Below are 18078 nucleotides of genomic sequence, written 5' to 3'. Positions count from 1 at the left end.
TAACTATCTGCGACTTGTGAATTCCCAAAATAGTCGCTCCCGACTGATGAATTATGTTAAATAAACAAGAATTTCTTACCTCTAAGTTACGTTTTCACTCATTAGAACTGGACTAGTCTAACGACGTGAACTGTTGGTTCTTGATCATTACTGTATAAAACTCAACCCTCTGAATTATAAAAAAAATGTTCTGGTGCAATGTGCACTTAGAAGTTTTCCAGATTTTAACAACAGTCTAGAAGTTTTTGACAAAAAGGTTAAAAATAAATACCCTGACTATATTCTATTTTTGATGTTGTTCCTCATGATTAAAGCATCCGATATCCAAACTTTGCCAAACTTCTAGCTGTGTTGGACTCCATCCACAAACGTTTATGCTTTCACCTGCAAATCCGTTTTGGCCTTGCATGCCTCACCTGACATTAATGTGAAGATATGGATATGTTTCAAGTCTGCAGGAAAACAATGGCGAAATTTGTGAGGCTAGACTTCAAAGGCATTTCATTTTAGTCTCTTGGGAGAAAGTAAGTTCTTTTAAAGCGCCGCTGACAACGTGGTGACGTGGTAGTTGATTACTTTTTTAGAGTGTCATTTCAGTCCATTGTCGAGTAATTTTTACGTGCGCCCACGAAGGTAAATTTTACGCGCGTAAATAAAATAGAAGCAATTAATGAATCATTATCAGAATCTGGCCAAATGGTGGTAGAGAGAGATAAATTAAATAAATAAAATACATAACTACGTAAATTGAAATAGCAAGTTAAAATATTTATCGGCAGCTGGCAAAATGGCGATTGGATCATTATCAGCAGCTAGCTCATACGGGCCGTTTTCAATTGGTTGCATTGACATCAGTCGTTTAGAGGCTCTGGGTGACCGAACTAGTCCGGCACTGTTGATATGAAAACTTGTGTACTACAGTAAAAACACGAGAGTTAAAACCTGCATTTTTCCAAGTTAGCCTAAACAGGTTCTGGCATACATGTTAATTAGCAAATATTTAGACTACTGAGGTTCTTAAATAGGTACTTATTTTCTGAAGAAAAGAAATACATTGTATTTAGTGGAATTCAGTTTATTTCTTATAACAGGTTCTTAAAAATATGGTTCTTAATCGCGGTTTTTTACTGTAAAAGACATTGTTTAAGAGGATTTGACATTACCTTATGGCTCTTTGAACTGTAAATGGCTGTTTGTCCCATGTGAACTCCAAATGGCCATAAAAAAAACATAAATAACCCAAGGTAAATAAAGATTCACTTTTGTTTTTAACTATTCAGTGGTTGTTCACATCTTGTAGTTGCCAATAACATCTAGGAATAGCATCTTGGGAATAGATGGTCGGACTTAGTTTGCACGCAGCACCAGTGCGCATGTACCACCCAAGCATCTATCCCAAGTCACTTTTGGAATTCGTAACCCAGTAACCTGACGGACCTACAAACTCGGACAAAATAGACGGGAAATCAGTACATCCACCCTCTGCCCCGCCCCCCACCCCATAATAAAATCAAGGATTAGGGATAATATATATATAGCGTGTTTCGGCGTTCGCGCGGCTTCAGCCCTTGATTTCGAAGAGGTGGAGTGGGGGGGGGGGGGGGGGGGGGCAAGAGTAAGTGGGGTTTTCTGTTCCATTTTGTTCTGTCCAAGATTGCAGTTTACGATATTTTCAACTTGTTAAGGATATAGCGTGCAGAAGCATGTTTTAATTTCACATTTTCCTTTGCCCTAATTTCTTTTTTTCTGTTACGAAGTTTACTCAGTTTCATTCGAAGGTTCCCACAGTTTTGAGTAGTAACTGGGCATAAAATTGCTGCTCATAAACTTCACAAATGAAAGGCTTTTATTTCACTTAAAAGTTCGCCGTAGGTTTTTGAACACTTACGCGGTCCTTATCTAAAATGACACTTTCAAAATCCTTCTCATGCAAATACTTTCCAAGGATTTCAAACCGGCCACCTGCCCTGCGGTTTTATTGTGAGCGACATAACTTCGACAGCCGCTTCAAGCATGTCAATTTTAGGAAACATTGTCTACCTAAAAGCATAGTAGCTTCAACTGGTGAGTATCTTGGAAATAGACTGAACGCATTTAAAGGAAGATGCTCTTTCTAGGTCTTTCACTGATTGTCGTTCTATGCAACCAAGGTAAGTTAGTTATGAACAGTTATAAACAGCGGTTGTTTTGTTCAGAACGTTTTCGTTATTAAGTTAAACCAGTTTAACTGAGAACTAGAAGGCTCATCAAGGTATAAGCTTGAAAAGAGAACTCTAGCTCTTTCTTCCTTGCCTAGTTCTATAAATATACAAATTATAAGTTATTGCACGCAGCTGCAATTAGCGGCTCTCATTTGACTTCGGTGTACAATGTGGCTCTGTTTTTGTTATGTATCCATTCAATAGATACTACCAGTTAAAGTGTTTCCGACCGGTGTAGATCATATATATATATAGGAACTGTCCAATCGTCATACCTTCTGCGGGTGAATCCAAAATACACGAAACCGCTGATGAAGTATAATTTAAGTCTGGGAATTTAACTGAAAGTTATCAGCAACTCAAGGGCACCCAACGACTGTTTCCTCCTAAATACATTGAAAACGCTTTTTAGCTACCCAGAGTACTTTTAGCAGTCTCTAGAAATGCATTTTACGCCGCGGGGAGCTATAAAATTTGTGTCTGTTCGGCCATCCTAGGGGAACTTAAGCCTTTTCGAAATTACAAGAGGCTTCAGTTTTATTTACCGAAAATTTTAGGTTTTCTTTTTTCTACGAAAAATATCCTAACCTGAGGAGTGAAATATGAAAAATTAAACTTCAGAAAGTCGTAGGGGGGTTTATTAGATAAGCTTCGAAAATTGTACCTGTATGGAACAGCCATCTAGAAATTTTTTGCCGTCTTAAAGTGAAAGAAAATTCTAGGCAATATTTACATAACTTGATAACTTTATTATTTATATAGCGCAAAATAAATGGGTATATGATCTAATGCGCTTCTCCGAACTGATATGTTACAGAAAACAGTCGTCGGGTGCCCCTGACAACTGTTCTTGGTATTTCTTCCTCGATGGTTTTCGCGTGCTTGCAGGTATCTGCCAATGGACCAGCTAGGTCTAGGCAAAGGGAGGAGAAGAAAGGCTGTCGCCTGAAGTTCTTAACTAATAAATTTTTAAAGGGAATTGTACCTAATTTTTATATACGACGTTTGCAATAACACATGACAGTAAGTGCCCTCTTCGAATGGCTCGGTTCTAACCCTGTTTGAATGTGAACAATGATCCAACAAGTTATCCTAAAGTTGTAAATATTTCGTATTGGTCTCTGAATGGAGGCCTATTAACAAACAGATATAATTTTATGTCAGTTGACAAGGGATCCCATTAAGATCCTAGTTGTAACTTGGATATGTAGCAGGCAGTCTCCGTGGCGCAATCGGTTAGCGCGTTCGGCTGTTAACCGAAAGGTTGGTGGTTCAAGCCCACCCGGGGACGTTGTGTTTTGCTCATTCTTTAAGTAACGGTTTTTTTGTTTTGTTTTGTTCTTTTTTTTTCTGATTAAAAAAGATTGAAAACTCATTCTCATGTTAGGTTAAGTCGCTTCGTTTAGTCAGTGATTTAAGACACAAAGTTATTCTAAGATATGTTGAGCATTGATAAATGCAACAAATATTCTTTTTTCCTCTTAGTCTGTTACGCAAGTCGCGTGGAGGAAAAATTGATGAATGCCATCTTAAAAGACTACAACGAGAAAGCTCGCCCTATTCTGAAGGAGACAGATGTGGTCAAAGTGTTTATTGATATTGCATTACCTCAGCTGATGAAGGTGGTGGGTATAGTGTATTACTTCTATAACGAGTTTGTTACCTTTGGTAAACATAGGTGCTCTATTCTCCACTTTAGTCTAAACGAGAAGTACTTTAAACTGGGTCAAATTAATTTTTCCAAAAACTTCTGCGACTGTTACAAGAGACAGGGAAAATATTGGCCAATAGCTGACCAGCACGTCCCCAGTAACTATCCTAATTGGAGGAACGGTTGCAAGGGAATTTTTGGCTTCAATTCCCTTCTCATTTTTGATGTGGCGAATTAGTATGAATGCTCGTGCATAATAGAGTGAATGAAACTGCGCCAAGGTGTTCTGGGATAGTTTCCTGTGTATTGTAGCGAATAAATAAGGCGGTTATAAGCGGACGACGTTGCCTCGTTGTTACATGCGGTATCTTGTATTTCTTCGTCCTCTTTTGTTTCTTCTACTGATACCAATGACTGCACCTGAAAGGCAGGCTTATTGCTCTTAGCTTTTTGCAGGCCTGAATTTAAGCAAATATCAACTCCATAATATATATAGACAAAGAAAACACCCCATTATGGGACTTTGTAAAAAAAGAAGATGTATTTTTGGCTCCAACTTTAATGAATTCGTACATATAATTGCTCAAAGGAAAAAAATTGTTTTGCTATAAAATTGAGTGACGGAGCTCTCGGCTGGTCCGGTTTTGTGAAAGTTCAACAGACGTACTCCGCCCACTTGAATATATCAAAGCGTACTAAACTACATTTTTGACGATATCAGACTTCCAAATAAATTGAAATTTATTGCTTAATGTGCCACAAAGAGCATTTTTCCATGCTTTCTCTCCGCACTACAATGGCTTCCTAAGGACCAATCTAAACATCGGCGTAAAGATGTCTTTCCTCCCCCCTTGGATGAGAGCATCCGCAGCAGTCAGCAACACGTTATGAACATCAGTGGAACCTTGAGGTACAATGCGCAGCATTTCCATGGCTGATAGCATGAAGTGGGTAAGCTTTCGACCAACCGAGGATACTCTGAAGGCGTCCAGAGAGAAAGCGTGTTTTCCGACAAGAAATGTGTACCTTAAAGAGAAGAAAATTGAGAATTCCCAGGAAAGATGCAGCAAAGCACTGAAATCACTAATATTCAACCGTCATTGTATTGAGCAAGAAAGTACGGTGTACCATTTGAAGATGCTAGTTTCTTCGTGGTCATCAGTGCTTTCATTTCCCTGGTGTGCTAATACCTTTAGCATTGGTCCGACCAATTACTCTAAGACAGAGGATCGAATCTAACCCCCAACCTCCTGCTCTATGCATTCAAGCGCTCCACTAACTGAGCTAGTCGACGTCTTTGCGAGGTTTTAGTTTTAGTTTGCTCCTGCCGCCGCCCCATTTTCTTAGCTTCCTCGCTTTAGCCATTGTTGGGTGGTTTTCTCCCTACGTTATCGAACTTATACATCATCCGCCCTTTCCTCTCCCAATGCCAATGAACAATGAGGCTCAGTAATATATAGATTTAGCCAGGGCTAAAAGCGAAGCTCTTGTTAATAAAACTTGTAAACAAAAAAAATTAAATCGTCTAATGCTAAACGGGGAGGCCAATGGAAATGGCATCAATAGATCTAATTAGCAAAAAAACAAATTGCACGTGCAGCACACTTTTTTTTCTAATTAGCAAAACAACAAAATTTGCACGTGCAGCACGCTTTTCGTCCTTCTTTGCCGTTGTTTTGCACAACTACAACGCTGTTTTGTAGGACTAAACGTCAAACTTCCTAGTTGCACATTATTTTTATGGAGGAATTGTTACCCAATTGTCTCCTGTGTTGATGTTCACTTTTATTTTTCACTGCCGCTCAGTTTCACCTTGCTGGCCACTAGCATTTCTCATTGTCTCACAGCCGCTTTGAATTTTCATGTTTTTATTCCTACAAAATTCTTCTCTTTTGTTCTCAGAAACTAGCTCTAGCTCAGTTTCTCTGTTATCCACGTGAGTGTAAACATCAAAAATAACGTTGAAAAAGACACGACTTTGTTGTTTTTTCTTTCTAAAAGTCCGGGCAGCCATGCGATTTCTTTCTAAATAAAACCTTGAGTTGCATTTGGGTTGCCATACCTGTTAATTGAATTATTTAGATTGGTATGTCTGTGGTGCGGACGGACGGTCGGGCGGGCGGGCGGGCGGTCGGTGTACGGTCACGTGATTACCAAATTTTCTCGGATGGGTAGTTTACCACATTTTTTTACCCATGGTGCTCCGCTGCGCGCTTCGCGCGCGAGAGCTCCGCTATTACTGGATGAGACTCAGTATTACTGGATGCCTTTAACCTCGCACTATTTTCTATAAATTACTTACCATGGAAGCTCACCATCACAATGCGCATTCTTATACTCTACGATCTCCAATCCCGACTTCCGTATTGCTTCCAAAAGGACAAGTTGAGTTCGCAGATCGGGGATGCCATTACCAATCTAATGAAATTTAACACGGGAATGCGATTTAGTCAATTGATAACTGATAACTGATATTTAACATCAGATCGTTGTCCAGTTATGCTTAGAAAACTCCATACAAACCCTTCTAAATTTTTTTGGGTCGATTCAAGAAAATTAGAAGGGTTTGTGTGGAGTTTTCTGAGTATAACCGGCTAACATCTCAAAGACAATTTGCCCCGAAATGCTCATTTTTGGTAAGTAGCCCCTTGGACATTGTTCTTTCAGAACATCCTGACAAATCCCATAATTTCAGAAATTTCATTTTTACGACGTCATCACTTTAGTACTCTGTTGTACCCAGAAAATTGGTCATTCACTACCTCTCTTACTGAATTACCTCGATGCCTTCCTTGATCTTCACATGCTCTGCATTCTTTGGGTCAAATGCCTCTGTCATAGCCCAGGCAGAATCAACAAAGATAGAACCAGGTTTTAGCACACGTCGTATTTCTCGGTAAACAATTTCCGGGTCTGTTGCGTAGAGAGTGGACTCTAACGCATACCCTCCATCAAAAGTATTGTCGCCAAACTCCATGTGATGATAATCTCCCTGAAAACAAAGAAAGGAAAAAAAAACAATTCAGTTGCCGAATATGTGTGTCTAGAAGTGGAAATCTTTGTTCGAGTTAATTTTACAGTGTTCATTTTTTTTCTAACCTTTTTACTGCAAAAGTTAAATGATAAAAGCCAGTCAGACTACTCAACTGAGCAGAGCAAAGCCATTTTTTTATTACAAATGCGTATTTTCTTGTAGTTGGTCTTACTGATCAGAAAGACCCTGTCGACCGTAGTATTTTACAAACCAGTGGTTAAAATAACATTTCTCGGCCTTTTTTGGTTAATAACTGGGTGCTTTTTCAGACTCATAAGGCAGAAGAATAATGAATGACATTAGTGTCAAGGTATATGTTTTTAATACCTTTTCCTGAGTTTTTAGCTAATTCTGGGCTACAAGTATCATTTCATATCAGCTGCGTTGACAACCAAAAGGCTTAACCCTGACGAAATTAACAGCCAATATTTGTTTCTGCCGACACACCCGATCCAAACACACTTCATCCATGTTTCTCTCTGATTTGAAAAACAGTTGCTCACGTTCACACAACCAGAAGTTACTAAGTTGTTGAGTAATTAAAACTGACCTTAACACCAATGCAGCATTCTTGCATGTTGTTGTTTTCGATGTGAAACTTCACTCGCTTGAGTTGATATTCACAGAGATTAAGGCCCACTACATGAGCTCCAGTGAACTTGGCAATATTTATCATAGGTCCCCCTACACCACAACCGGCATCCTAAAACAAAATGCGCATGTCATGGTTTTAAAATAGACCATCTTACCGATACGTCGGCCATATTGAATTTATTAGATTTAAGGAGTATTATGGGGTGCCCAGGAGGCACTAGCTAGGTATTTACGCTCCAGTGATTTTGGCAATATTTATCATAGGTCCTCCTACACCAGTATTACCACCATATACCAGTATTATGGGATGCCCAGGCGGCACTCGCTCAGTATTTATGTACGCTTTCGGGCAAAAAGAGAACTTCAATGCAACGTATATTTCTAGGGAAGAGGGCGCTCATTATTACATCCAACCACGGCACAACGATCTTTTTTTCTCCCATTACAATCTTTCAGTTTAGGAAAACTTAAAGAAGAATTGACCCGAATAGCGCGCGTAAAGACTGATGCGAGTATATCGGATCAGCTCGTGCCCCCTGGGCATCCCATAACGTTCCTTAAATCCAATTAATTCAAAATGGCCGTCGTATCGGTAAAAAGGTCTATTATTACCATAGCCTGCGAGCAAGCTCTCCATTTCATGAGAGTGAAGAGATTCGCAAGAGAACGCGCCTCTCACTTTCGCGTCTCCGTTCGCGTGCCGTTCACACGCGACTCCTCGCGCCTCCTTAAAATAGAGTTTGAAGTCACGTTTATGACAAACGTCAAACGTGAATCTGTACCACGTGACCAGATTTTCCCCTAAGTTGTCGTTTACTATCATTATCACTACGCGAACATCAGTAGATTCACGCCAGTTTTATCCATAAGAACTGTTTTAAGCTTTTTTTATCTGATCATTTTCTATTTTGAGAATTTCTCAGCGAGAATCTGACCTTTGCCGTTTGCCTTTTGCCGTAAGCGTCTCGACAGGTCTTTACACCTAAATTGCACACACACGTGTCGGACACCTGCAAGCGAAGATCGGGAAAAAGGCGCCAAAATCGGCCACGCGGATCACCTCGATCACTGCAGTGAATATTTTGAACCATTAATCCTGCACTTTAAAGTTTAATCAAGTGTATATGTGACGGTCAATACTCATCTGCAAATTTCAAGGTCGTGCATTTTATTTTAAAATCGCAAAAACTGTGTACATATTAAATAGATACACAGTAAGCCTGCAAACAAGCATTCTCCTTGAGGCCCTTGGAGAGTAAAATAGCTGTGATTTTTAGCTCATACCTCAACTCAACTACACTCCTCCAATCCCTCCTCTATGTGAAATAATAACCTGCTTATCTATTTTGTTTCGTTTTTTCTTCACGTGACAAGCACTAGCTAGAGCGAATTATGTATCACGCGACGCGAATTTGAATAAATGTCACGCTATCGTAAACTGAAATCAAAACCACTGAATTTCTAACTGAAAATTGAATTTGATATATTACAGAATATCGATGAATAGACAACTTGGCCTCAAGTCCCCGTTCTGTGCGATTTCTCGCTGCATAGGTCGGCTTCAAAGCGTGTAATCGTAGAGGGTAGTGAGCGGTAGGCCCTTATCGACTGTGCATACATAATTTGTGGCCGGAAAAACGAGCATAATTTTTGCTCTTTAAAAAAGTAGCAATACTATCATAAGCACGTATTTTTTTCATTTAGCTCAGTTTAATCATTGAACGGACCAGCAGCAGACTCATTCTTGCTTGGTCCAGATAGATTTTTTTTCAAGTGCGTCCATTTTTCAGTCTAATGTTTTCGTCAAGAGAGGGAGGACACGGTGCTGTTCATTGTCGAGAGAGCTGGGCACACCGGAAGTCAGAAAGATTGCGTCTGTCCTAGTTTCCGGTTTCGCACGCAACGAGATGGGTCAGATGGCGCCGAACAACTTGCTGAAAGACCAAACCCCGTTGAAATTGGTCTGATCAAAGCTTACCAAAGGCATTTACAAGACCATGGGTCATCTGACGTGAAAATAGTACCATTCAATGCATGATCGCATAATTTGAAGAAAAATTAGCATAAAATTTTCAAAAAAGAGCATATATAATTCGGAAAAAATTAGGCAATGCTAATGGCATATACTTCTTTTACTAGCACAATCGATAAGAGCCCAGAAAAGGGAAACCACGTGTGTGGCCTTTCGAGGGGCACAAATATGGTGCCTCGAACTTATGCACAGATCTGGGGTTAAGTTTCGAATCGCGAAACCGAATGAAATCAGTGTAACGGAAAAGGAAACTGTTCATCTAAACAAATTTTCTAATACCTCTACGTCCTCTACCATCAAAGAGCAAAAAGCTGAGCCCAACGATAAATTTTGGATTAAATGTTTGTTTTGTCCTTTTTCAGCCGTTGTTTTAAATCCTTCATCATCAGGTTGTAACTGGTTATTGGTGTGATCCGGTTGACTTAATAATTCTAAAGGTCGAGTAAGGGCACAGGTCTCCCAAGCTCGAAATATGAGCATCGGAATTGTTGCGTAACGTTCCAAGTATAAGGATTTGTATGCCTATGGGGAGCGGGGGGGACTAAGGTTCCTGTACCCTAAGAATATCAAGTAAAAGAATTTCAATTTAAAACGGCTTACCTTACTTTAAATGTGTGTTACCTCTTTCCTTTGAGGTCCGCGAGCCTATTTATTCCCATTTCACAATGATTTCATGGGAAAGGATATATCCCGGGAGAGTATATCGGTTCACACCAGTTATTCGATTACACTAAAACCCATAAAAATGGCCATAAATTGGCTCGCGGAGCACAGAGGAAAGACGTAACACACAGTTCACGTAAGGCTAGCCGTTTTTAATGAAATTCTTTTATAGTCGTTGGTTACAGAAACGATAGGTCCCCTCCCACCCATACCAATCTTGAAATTTCCGGAATGTTTCGCTATAATGCCGATGCTGATATTTTGAGCTTGGGCTGCCTGTGGTCAGGGCACATAAATTAACCAGTGAAAACATACTTATGATAAACAAGTAGAGGCATAATTAGAAGGTGGTGTGATGACTGTCAACCAATCAAACACCGCGAACTTTTGACATCTTGAAATCGGGTCCAAAGTATGCGGTTTTGGCCCCGCTTCAAAAAAAAAATGAAACTTTAACTAATTCAGGTTACAAAATATTTTGACACTAGTTTCAAAATGTCTAGACAAAATATAGCCTCATTTAACATTTCCTGGTGACGAACGTATACAAGTACAATGACAAAATGAAAATGCAATGAAAAAGAGAGTTTACCTACCAGTAGCTTCATGCCTTGATTAGCCTTTATAGTTCTTGCAATTTCTCTTTCATAGGCCACAACACACTCCTGCAAGGAAGAGCTCGCGGATAGGACCGGTGCGAAATGAAATGATCGCCCGTACCCATATTCATAAAAGTCGGTGACAAGTGTATAGAAGTTGTTCGAAATGTCGGTGACATTTCGAATTCGCTCTTTGCGTTTTGCCTCTCGCTCCGACTTCTCTTTGCCCCGCTCGAACTGTTTAATATATCTCTTAACATTTTCTTGAACGAAATCATGCCCGTAGGCCTGACTGTTGTAATTCATTAAACTATTACGCTCAGAATTTTCCACACTTCCTTCGTCACGTTTTGACATTATTGCAAAGTAAAATAACTATAATTCTTAAACGTTAGGACTTCAACTCCACCTACGATGTCTCATACAGCGACTACGTACCTCACAACTAACGACCCGTTCCCAGTCTTCAATCTGCCTTTATTTGATTTTAGCGAACCTTCATTTGAATTTTTCGTCACGCAAACTATTTTTGCAAGCGTGACCAGGGGGACTGTTCTGGCGTATATATATGGGTAAGCCTGCCGCTTGACGGCCCATGTTTTTTGACCTCCCTGTCCTAAACAGGGTAAATACTTTGGTGCGAGTCTGATCTAGTTATAAAACAAGGTATTGCCTGCACGATTGATCGACGAAATTTGTTTGTACTCCAAGTGTACAAAAGCAATGACTACAAACCTGAATTTGCTTGATTGCACTTGCTAATTTTTGTCCTAAACAGGGTCAGGGTTTCTAACCCTCAACGACTCACCTATTCCCAAATGTTGGTCGAGTAGCTTTCCCCCGGCTCCGGACATCTAAGCTCTCGTTACTCTTAAGAGGGAGGGTATACACCAATGAGCAGAACCTACTGAAAAGAGGGTGTTGCAATTGGGGAAACGAACAGCACTCGCACTTTGCCCATTTTGGTCTGTAATCGGGTATGGTTTTCGAGGGAACTACGGAGTGTATGAACATATTTATCGTTCCAATTCCAAATGAGTAAGAAAGAAAGAGAAATAAAAATCATGCAAATTCGAAATGGATTTGAATAATTTTTTGTTTGCGCTCTATACCCTAACGGCTAAGTAATGATGACATAATTTCTGTCTAAAGGCCAGGTCTGAAAACGGGTACGGATTTTAGAGGACTAGTCTGAAAAAGGGTGTGGAAAATTACATTGTTTGGTCTGAAATCGGATCAAGATTTGAGCCACCGGGCGGCACACCCCCACCAAGAATTCCCTGGAGTACTCCCCCAACCCCTCCCCCCCCCCCCGGGGAAATCGGCGCAGCGCAGCTTTGCTCCTTTACAGAAATCGCACCGAAATCACCGTTCTTATGTGTGCACAGAAGCCCTATTCGTGTCAACGCAAAAACTATTCCGGTATAATGTGAACATAGCCTTAATCTTCTTCAAGTTTACAAACTACAAAAATAAACCTTCAAAAACTGTTTTAATTAGGTTAACAACTGCATCAATTGCTATCCGTTTGCGGCTATTGTTCACACGGATAGCTTTTCGAGGCGACACGAAAAGCCATCCGCTGTAGTTATGAACACCTATCCGATATTTTACTCTCCACGATAGAGATCGGCGCAGCACATCTTCGCTCCGTGACAGAAATCGCACCGACGTCAACGGTTGAGTATGTACGCATGGAATGGAGCCCTGTCCTGTAATGGTTTTCGTGTCGGCGCAAAAGCTGTTCGGTTTTATGTGAATACAGCCTTAATCTTCTTCAAGTTTATCCATCCGTGCCTTCTTTTAGCCTTCTTTTATATTTGCTGTGTTATTCGTACCTTCTTCCAATGCTTTGAGCGGTTATTTTTTCGTTTCTCTCTTTTTGCTGATAGTTAACATTGTTAGAATTTTAGTAACACAGCTCCTTCAAGGAGCGACCTAAAATGTTCTTCTGTATCAAGATTACTTTCGTGGTGATGAGTCTGTCAATAACAGACATACAAAGTTTTTAAAGGCTCATAATTAACCGAGAGAGGCCAATCAAGTCCCCTGAAACGGAAAATTTACTGAACCGCAACGTCAGCGTCATCAAGAACAACTCTATTGTTGTTGTTAAGGCCAGAAATAAATTGCGTCAGAAACACTAAGAAATGTTACACCAGTTATGTTAAGAATTCTAAATTGAAGAATCGAATGAGTCTGTTTTAAATTAGAAATAGAAACACCATCTTCTAGAAGTCAATTTAAAAGGAAATTAAAAGGAAATCCTGAATCTGCCTAAGCAGGCTCACTTGTAAGAATTCGGGGAAAATTTTGGCGTCTTTGGCTGTAGAGCCGCCATACATGTACAGCGAGGAATGAGTTGGCGGCTTCGCACAAGTGAGCCCTGCTCACAAGCTATGATCTGCCTCTCTTAATGTATCGCTAGTTTCATACCTCACTACTTAAGCTATACAACTTATTAATTTCCTTGTAAATAGAATTTTAGATTTCACTTTTAGGAGTTGGCTTTGAAAATTCTAAGTTACCAACTCCCTTTACTCAGTATATATCTTTTTAGTGTCTGTTGTGTATCTCCTGTCTAATGAAATGTTAATACTTATTGTTTTCGTAAACGTTTTATTTCCATTGAAAAGTGACTTGACTTGACTAGATTTAATATTAAAACCATTTATTTAAGCCAAAATAATCCTTTTTAATAGGATGAGAAAGAGGAGGTCATTACCACAAATGTATGGATGAGACAGGTAGGGGAATATGTTATCAATTCGACCTTTTGTTTGATTTCCTAAGATTAAACAAGAAAAACAAGTTAAAAATGAAGAGATAGAGGTAGATAGGAAAAAAGTTTCAAGTTGTTGAAGGAGTTCACATATAATATAATACTCCTTGCCTACTTTAATAATCTTGCAAGACGTATGCGGAGTAATCTATGGTCACAACAGGAGAAAGAAGTTGAATAATCGAGTAGCTATAATAGTTGTGGTCACACTACAGACTTTTACATAGGTAAAAATCGACTTGTTGACAGTTTACCTAGGGAAACTTGATTTTTTAAGTGTGACCGATTTTTCCCTAATTAACTTACCTCGGGGAAATGAAAAGCAAACGTCTTTAGCAAATAAAGATCAATAATATAATTGTTGTTTTTGCAGTTCTGGAACGATCCACGACTTTCCTGGAACAAATCTGAATTTGAAAACATCTCGCAGGTTATCATCAACCCAAAGAAGGCGTGGTTGCCAGATGTTGTGCTACTGAATAGGTGCGAATACGATGTCGAAAGTGATATAACTCGTTTTCAGTGGTATTATCTCCTCACAATCACCACCACCATTATCATTTCAACCTTTATTATCGTTATCACATTCGTCATCGTCATTATCATCATCATCGTCGTCGACGTCATCTCTTTGACGTCACCGATATCATCAACGTCACTATCACGATCATCATCACCAAAAATCAACATAGGTATATAATAACAACATCATAAACATTTTATGACCATCAAGTTATCATTGTCATCAGCCACTTGAGATCTCGCAAAGGGAAGTGAAAGAGCGAGGCGTCCTAGTGTTTTCTCAGTAGCTAAAAATGATACGATGCCAGAGAGGACTGTTGTGTGTTTTTGTTTGCTTGCTTCCTTGTTTCTTTGTTTGTTTGTCTTCTGAAATGAATTTCTTAAAGCATAGACTGCGCACATGATATAATGGTGTTAAAACAGATTCGTTTCTGTCCCGTCTTTCCCCTTGCAGAAAATCAAAGCTTTAAGTCTAATTAATATCATCATCATTATCATCATCATCATCATTTCGAGTCTCCAAGGGCAATGTCTCGCCACACACCACTATCTGTCTGTTCAACATGATAGTTGATGCCACGTACTAATCAATATAGGAAAGACTCAAAAAACATACCTCACTTATATTTATAGATTAAAGGTGTAGCAAAAACCCAAGTTGCAATGGAGGAAAGTAAAATTCACTGGAAATTCATCGTTTTTCTTTTTATTCCCAACAGCGCCGAGGAGGTGACGGACGGGCGCGGTAACGAAGCTCGCCTGGTTGTGAAGCATGATGGGAATGTATCATGGTTGAATCCGGTGATCTTCACGAGCTCGTGTGAAATCGATATCACATTCTTCCCATTGGATGATCAAACTTGTGACCTTAAGTTTCGCTCGTGGTCTTATAACAGTGACTTCCTGGACGTTTATCCACGGAGAGAAGGCGCAGACTTAAGTTTGTAAGTGGTATATATGGGAACGCCCTATACAAGGAAGGGACAATCATACCGACACTTCTCTCCTACTGACAGTAGACCTTTTTGGCGATACGGCGGCCATATTGAACAAGTTAGATTTAAGGAGTATTATGGGATGCCCAGGGGGCATGAGCACATTCCGTTTAGTATTTCAAGCGCCTTTTGGAGCATTTTTCCAAAAATTTTCTTACAATAAGATTGTAATGGGAAGGAGATCGTTGTGCCGTTTTTGGATGTAATATTGATCGCCTTTTTCCCCGGAAATGTGCTGTGAAAGTCTGAAAGACCATATTTCTTATACCAAGCGAGTACAACAGATCGTGCTCATGCCCCTTGGGCATCCCACAATACTCCTTAAATCGAATTAATTCAATATGGCCGCCGTATCGGTAAAATGGTCTATTACCTTGAGTAATGCCCCAAAGCTCCCAAATAGACCACTTAGCTTTTGAAATTTGTTTTTGCAATGTAGGTTATGTGATCTTACACTGAAGAATTGTTTCTTTCAAATTTCGACATGTATACCTCAGAAAAAATTCCCTCCCGAGAACATCAACACTAAGAAAACAAAACATACAAGCAAAAAGACTACAACATACGTGAGGATCGTCGTATCTACTATGGACACTAGGATGTTTATTTTTGGTGTCCGTATTAAATTTTGGCTGTAAACTTTTCGTCATTTTACAACAAAAGCCAGTATTAAATTTTGTGTTAATCACTCCTTCAAAATTTAACCTTGGCAAGTTCAAACATTCTGTTTATCTTATTGTTTATTTCATGAAAATAAATGTCAATAATATTTAACTTTTTTAACGGCCGAAATTTTAATTCCATGAACACTGAAAATGATCATAGCCCGGAAGAAATCAAATTAAATGACGTTTATCCCCAGGTATACGGGTATTTATCAACTTGGTATTCTTGGTCTGCAACCATGTGACAAGGCGGCCATGTTGGTGGTGTGTTGGTTGTCAATACAATATAATTTTTTCTCGAACAATTTACATGAAAATAGAGTTTAGTTCCCAGAGGAGAGAAATGCTTTTGTTCTTGACTGCCAACATGGCCGCCGTGACGCCACGTGCAAACCAGCAATACGGTAATTATACGTATGTAACAACGCAGGTATGTAGAAAATGGTGAGTGGATACTTAGTGACGTTACATCGAAACGCAGTGTTTTGGAGTACGACTGTTGTGATGGAAAATTTCCGGATGTTACTTACCGTCTGGAGTTACGCCGTCGTACCCTATTTTACATGATGAACTTCATTTTGCCATGCGTGTTGATCGCCGTCTTAACCCTGCTTGTTTTTCTGTTGCCTCCGGAGTCTGGCGAGAGAATGTCATTTGGAGTAACTGTTCTTTTGTCCTTTACCATTCTGTTGTTGATGCTGATGGTGAGTTTTTTTTTTTGGTTTTTTTTGCTTGTGATAGCCCAGCTTCGTATCCAAGTCCTAAAAACTATGAACCAATTAGTGTAAAACTAGATTTAGTACAATGTTTGTCAAATCGTTTGGGACATTTTCTCTTTCATGAAGGGAACTTGCACTTCAAGTTAATCACCCTCCCCTATTGGAAAGTATTGGGTGTTAGAATAAGTCAAACACCTTTTATTTACATGTACATCTTGCACTGATTGTAAACCGGATTAGCTTTGGTCAGTGAGGTGGGGTGGGGGAAAAACCTTGATAAGTCCGTGTTTATGAGTGTGTATTGCTGGTTACGAGCAAATTCCATACAAACCTACGTGAAAGGGGATAGTATCCTAAAACCTTTTGACCCGAATTGTAGCTCCTTTCTTGTTGTGTTTTTTTTTTAGAGAATTTAATCTTTGAAAGGAAATTTTTCTCCTCCCCCGATCGAAGAACGTAAAATGCCTTTGAACAAACTCAAAAATTATTTTCCAACAGCATTTGCTTTTACTGATCACCGGTCCACGCCCTTTTGTTACATTACTTTATACTTACTAACAAGGTTCAATAAACCAAATGTAGTGATAGGACAACGAAGTCTCAATTAATATTTGATCGGAAATTACTCCCCTTTCCTGCACCAACAAATATTCTGAAAGGTCTTTCAAGCCTTTCAAAACCCATCACTGGATCTCTTCTACAGTGAAATGATCGTACGCGTTTCGATTCTAGGTTGCTCTAAATATTTGGCTGCAATTTTTAACGACAATCAAATGTGCCATCAAGGGATTATTCTGGCTGGGACATTTTCGGACTGAGTATTTGCATACACATTGAAAAAACTCTAAGCTATCAGCGACTAATTCATAAACGAATGTATCTGATCCCTTTTTTGTGAAATCAAGTAGCTCTGAGATATTACTCAGTCGGGTAATGATTGTAGCTGAATTGTTTTAACCACCACTTTGTCTATTTTCTTCCTCAGGCCAAGCTACCCGCCACCTCCAAAGTCATTCCGCTTATTGCTGTCTACTACGCCTGCACTATTATCGAGGTGTCAGCGGCAATGGGCATGGCTTGCCTCATGCTACGCTTTTATCATCCCACCAACTCCTCTGCCCCAATCCCCGCCTGGATCCGGGTATATTTATGATGTTGTAATAAGGAACTTAAGATGCGAGAACAGCGACGGCATCGTGATTATTTCGTCGTTGCTTGTTTACACCCTCTATAAAATATGAAATGGTATTTTCACGTCGTAGTCGTGCAAAAACGGCAAAGAAATGTACAAAAAAGTGTTATGCACGTGCAAAGTTCTTGTTTCGCTTAAACCTATTGCCTTTATGACGTTCTCGTTGCTGTCGCCGTCGTCTGATCTTAAGGACCATAATATGCGAATGTAATCAATGAGTCCAGTGTTTCCCCGACCGGAAGTTTTGGACAAGGATTTCTTTGTTGTAAGCCTCAAAGGGTGTTTCTGACTAAAAAGATTTTTGATCAACATTCCCCCCACACGTCACACTGAGTAGCTTGTGTTAAAAATGGCACTCAGCAACCACAGCAGTTTTACTGACGCTATGATTATGCAAAGACGACATCGGGTAACATTTTGTACTAGATC

At 39.6% G+C, this 18078-nt stretch overlaps 2 protein-coding genes and 1 non-coding gene across 4 annotated transcripts in view; 2 read left to right on the top strand and 1 right to left on the bottom strand.

The window, feature by feature from the left end:
* Window positions 1-1994: 1994 nt before the first annotated feature.
* Window positions 1995-18078, top strand: part of LOC140948506 (neuronal acetylcholine receptor subunit alpha-7-like) — a 19572-nt gene continuing 3488 nt past the window's right edge. The window contains exons 1-7 of one of the 2 annotated variants that reach the window (XM_073397751.1): window positions 1995-2064; window positions 3687-3826; window positions 13477-13521; window positions 13930-14039; window positions 14798-15022; window positions 16169-16442; window positions 17443-17598. In XM_073397751.1, coding sequence (XP_073253852.1) covers window positions 3719-3826; window positions 13477-13521; window positions 13930-14039; window positions 14798-15022; window positions 16169-16442; window positions 17443-17598 — 918 coding nt within the window. In that variant the 5' untranslated portion in view covers window positions 1995-2064; window positions 3687-3718. Of the gene's footprint in view, window positions 2151-3686; window positions 3827-13476; window positions 13522-13929; window positions 14040-14797; window positions 15023-16168; window positions 16443-17442; window positions 17599-18078 lie in introns of both variants that reach the window. The other variant, XM_073397750.1, reaches the window with a different exon arrangement.
* On the top strand, window positions 3419-3492 carry Trnan-guu (transfer RNA asparagine (anticodon GUU)). The gene has a single exon. It is a non-coding gene; the product is annotated as a tRNA-Asn (tRNA).
* LOC140947670 (uncharacterized) lies at window positions 4372-11212 on the bottom strand. Its single transcript, XM_073396839.1, has 5 exons — window positions 10772-11212; window positions 7437-7589; window positions 6632-6844; window positions 6155-6270; window positions 4372-4878 (listed from the first exon to the last, which is right to left on the bottom strand). Exons 1-5 carry the CDS (start codon window positions 11129-11131, stop codon window positions 4644-4646), a joined length of 1077 nt encoding a protein of 358 aa, XP_073252940.1. The 5' UTR covers window positions 11132-11212; the 3' UTR covers window positions 4372-4643.

Source organism: Porites lutea, chromosome 9, assembly GCF_958299795.1.
Source record: "Porites lutea chromosome 9, jaPorLute2.1, whole genome shotgun sequence".
Taxonomy (NCBI): domain Eukaryota; kingdom Metazoa; phylum Cnidaria; class Anthozoa; order Scleractinia; family Poritidae; genus Porites; species Porites lutea.
Note: the sequence above shows the minus strand (reverse complement) of the source record. Positions and strands in the feature narration are given on the sequence as shown.

Excerpts from the sequence above, each read along its gene's own strand:
- LOC140947670 (XM_073396839.1), bottom strand. The coding sequence starts at position 11,131 with ATGTCAAAACGTGACGAAGGAAGTGTGGAAAATTCTGAGCGTAATAGT. Across the intron at positions 6,845-7,436 it reads AATGCTGCATTGGTGTTAAG|GGAGATTATCATCACATGGA; the intron begins GTCAGTTTTAAT and ends CTTTGTTTTCAG. Across the intron at positions 6,271-6,631 it reads AGATCAAGGAAGGCATCGAG|ATTGGTAATGGCATCCCCGA; the intron begins GTAATTCAGTAA and ends AAATTTCATTAG.